The sequence below is a fragment of the Capra hircus genome, unplaced genomic scaffold (assembly GCF_001704415.2).
Source record: "Capra hircus breed San Clemente unplaced genomic scaffold, ASM170441v1, whole genome shotgun sequence".
In the NCBI taxonomy this organism is placed as follows: Eukaryota; Metazoa; Chordata; class Mammalia; order Artiodactyla; family Bovidae; genus Capra; species Capra hircus.
Window position 1 is genome coordinate 5,731 of NW_017211839.1, and position 3,518 is coordinate 9,248.

The 3,518-nt window shown below is 48.4% G+C and overlaps 1 protein-coding gene across 1 annotated transcript; it reads right to left on the bottom strand.

The window, feature by feature from the left end:
• Window positions 1-330: 330 nt before the first annotated feature.
• On the bottom strand, window positions 331-1,063 carry LOC102187211 (spermatid nuclear transition protein 3). Its single transcript, XM_005701703.1, has 2 exons — window positions 929-1,063; window positions 331-747 (listed from the first exon to the last, which is right to left on the bottom strand). The coding sequence occupies exons 1-2, from the start codon at window positions 1,043-1,045 to the stop codon at window positions 532-534; spliced, it is 333 nt and encodes a 110-aa protein (XP_005701760.1). The 5' UTR covers window positions 1,046-1,063; the 3' UTR covers window positions 331-531.
• Between the last annotated feature and the right edge of the window lie 2,455 nt (window positions 1,064-3,518).

The following is a 3,518-nucleotide window of genomic DNA, read 5'->3' on the forward strand; positions in this document are numbered from 1 at the left end:
CAGGGGAAGTATGACATTCACCATCCCCATGTGAAACCCTCTTCCCATCTGGGTTCTGGCAATCTAGACCCTAATGTCATTCCACACCCCAAACAATGGCAGTAACACCACACCACTCCTCCTTGCCGCTGAGATCAATTGATAAGCAGGGTTAGCCATCTTCAGTGCAGACTCCTGACCCAGTCCAGGCCTCTCCTCTCTGGCTAACTGGGGACCTCAGGGTCTTTCCCCAATCTCTCGGGACCTCGCACCCCTCCCCACTCAGGTGCCCACCTCTTTTCTTCCTTCCCTCCCTTCCCATCAGAAAATTCACACACACACACAAATATCATCTTTTCACCATTTGATGTTTATTTTAATCGCAGCCATCAGTTTACTATGTTAGTGTGAGAGTCAGTCTTTTCCTGGTTAACCATTTCTAAGAAAGCAGACCACTGGAGACACAATTCTAAACTGTCTGACCTTTTCTATTCAGTTACTGGCTGCCCAGGTTGTACCTCTCCAGGGTCTCTCATTCTGGGGTGGCTGAGCTTATCTTCTCTTTTGATTCTGCCTCCTTCTTTGACTCTGACTCATATTTTGGTACCTTTTTCGGCTTTGGTTCCGTTTCTCACGTGCACAGGAACGGAGAAAACAGTTTGGTTCTCTTGTTTTCTTCACCTTCTTCGACGGAGTGGCGTACGATCGGATTTTCTTTCTCAAGGTTCCTTTGAGAGGTCTTCTGACCCTCACGGTCATATTTCGTGCCTTGAAAGACAAGAGAAGGGTATGAGTTTTGAGGAAAGAGTATAACAACTGAGTTGGAAGGGAGATTTCATGAAAAGGGAGGTGGCCTGATGAGGACTTTTGCGCCAGGCAAGGGCAGTGTAGAGGTCTTGGGCACCAAAGTCAATGGAGAACCTGGGGAGTGTCGATGGAATCATCTTACCTTCACACTGCCTCTGTATCTCCGTTGCCAAAGGGTCTTCTTTCTTCCTTTCATCCTCGAAGCAAACCGCACTGCAACTCTTCTTGGCTGCCGTGGCTTCCTGGTTACCTTAGCCATGATGACACCATGAAGTGGCCTAACCCAGAATCTCTGCCTCTGACCTCCCTATATATACCTTCCCAGGACAATGAGGAGCCACACCCTTCACTCTGATTGGTCAGCTAGGCGCTCCCCCAGCCAATGGTGGCTTTGGGGTCTTAGACATCACAATGTACCACTGTGCCCATCATCATGGGTTAGTGGGTGCTGAGGGAGGCCATGATACAACTTTCCCACCCTTGACCCCTCTGTGTGTCTGATTCTGGGGAGTGGTGATTCAGGGGCATGGTGTTTCTTCTCATGACCCTCAGACTTTCCTTCAGTGCCCTTTATTCTTTGACTTGGATGTCCCCCTTCAACACTCCTGCCCCTCCATCCCTGTATGAACCTCTGCCAAACACTTTCCATCCCATTTCAGCACTTCAGAGTCCTCTAGTCACTTCATCTTTAGACCACCCTCTTCCTATCGGGGGTTCTTGAGGGGCTTAAGGAACTTAAGAGCGAGCAGGTAATTAAGAACAGGTTGGAAGTTTGTTCTACTCCAGTGAGCTTTAGAGACCCCAAGGCTTGGTGAATCTTCAGTCCGTTGCCCCAAGATCTATACACCGTCTCCATAAGATTACACTTCAGAGCAAAGAAAGTGTTAAATGCCTCCTCCGCTAATATTGTCGGGGACACTTCAACTCTCATCTTGAGGAGGGAAACTCACCTTGCCCCATCTACCAGAAATACATTCCCGATTTACAAAAAAAAAAATGAAGCAAAGGAAAGGAAGGTGCCCAAAGGCAAGAGTCAGTTTTCCACTGTGCCCCTAACTCTTGAGTGAATCACTTCCCCAGTGGGCCCACGTTAACAGTGATCATCAGATAGGGCCCACTGTGGAGCTGACCAATAGCTGAGCAAGAGAAGTACCAGTAGGTACCTCATTGATAGTTGGTTGCTTATGGGCAGGGCCCAGGGTTGCACTGTCCAATTGCTAGGCAAGACCGGTTGCTTAGTAACAGGATATGGAGTAATCAGGCACAGCAATGGCTACCCGCTAAGGGCGGTGCTCATGCTGCTCTGTTACCTAAGGATACGTTGGGTCCAGTGTGCTTTGCTCTGTTTCATTGACTCTGTTCCAAATCAGGATTTGATTTCACAGGCTTCTTTAACTTTTGTACATCATTCTTTTCATTGTATTCCCAGGCATGCCTGTCAGCAGTGCTCATCTATGCCCTCCAACAGCTGCCACATGATCACATGTGCCGCATATAGCATAGCTAATATTTCAAAGCCAACAAGAATGTGAAAGCCAGCCCACCTCGAGAACTACTTTGACAAACCTTAACCTCACAGTGATTCTTATTCTATGCACAGTGTAACAGAGCAGAGTGAGCACAGCCCTATGCAGTTAGCCATTGGTGTGCTTCTTTTCAACCCACCCTGTTCCTAGGCAGCAGGTGTGGCTCAGCCTTGCTTGGTGCCTCAGATGGCCCCATTTACAAGCAGCCAACTGTCAAGGAGTGGCCATTCATTGTCCTGCTTAGCTATTGATCAGCACCACAGTGGGCCCTGCCCACAGTTACTGCCAGTGAGGGACCGTTCATTGGGGAAGTGCTTAAGTAAGGGTGGTGTGGTGTCATCAGGTGGAAAGTGAGAGAAGAGAGATTCTGGCATTCTTTTGGAGGGCCTGGAGATCACCCAACGTTGCGCCAGTGGGTGAGCTGGATGGTCCCAGGGAATAGACTGGGGACTACATCCTTTAGTGATTCAGAGCCCTCACGAAGTCCCTCCACTAGCCTTGGCCCAGGCCGTGAGGAGCGGTGAACCTCTCCCCCATCCCTGTCTCTGCAACTTAATAGCAGGTGGCCATCTTTCTGGGTCTCAGGCTGTGAGAACTGGTCTCCTCAGTTGGACAGCTTGAGGAGACAGGACCTATTGTGTTGGGTACCTGGCTCCATCAAGGATGAGAGCTGGGTAGAATATGGGAACCTTGCCCTGAAGGAGCTGCCAATTGAAACCTGTTTCTGTTTGACCAGGATGGGACATTTCATGGTGCAAGGTGTTCCTTGAGACTTTGCCCTCTCTTGTCAGGACAGAAAATGACATTCATCTGATAGAGATATTTAGGAACATCATTACCTGACCGTGACCTAACCTTAAGCACAAAGGGTGTGACACCACGAAGTCTGAAACAACTTACCACAACTTTCTCTAACCTTTGCTTTTAAACATACTTACTGAAAACGTTCAGTAACTTTGGGTTCTTAGGGCAAGAGCCACCCTCATCCTTGTATGAATCTGTAATAAACCTTTCCCTGTCCCAAACTCAAACATTTACTTTTGATGGGCCTCATTCTGCATCAAGCGCATGGACTTGCAATTTGGGTAACAACAATACTGTCTAAGGGCTGACTTTGCCTCTCTTAAACAACAGCAGAGACTGGCCAAGTGCTCACAGTCATCCATAATATACCCACGGATTTGGCTTGGCTAAGCTTTAACCAAC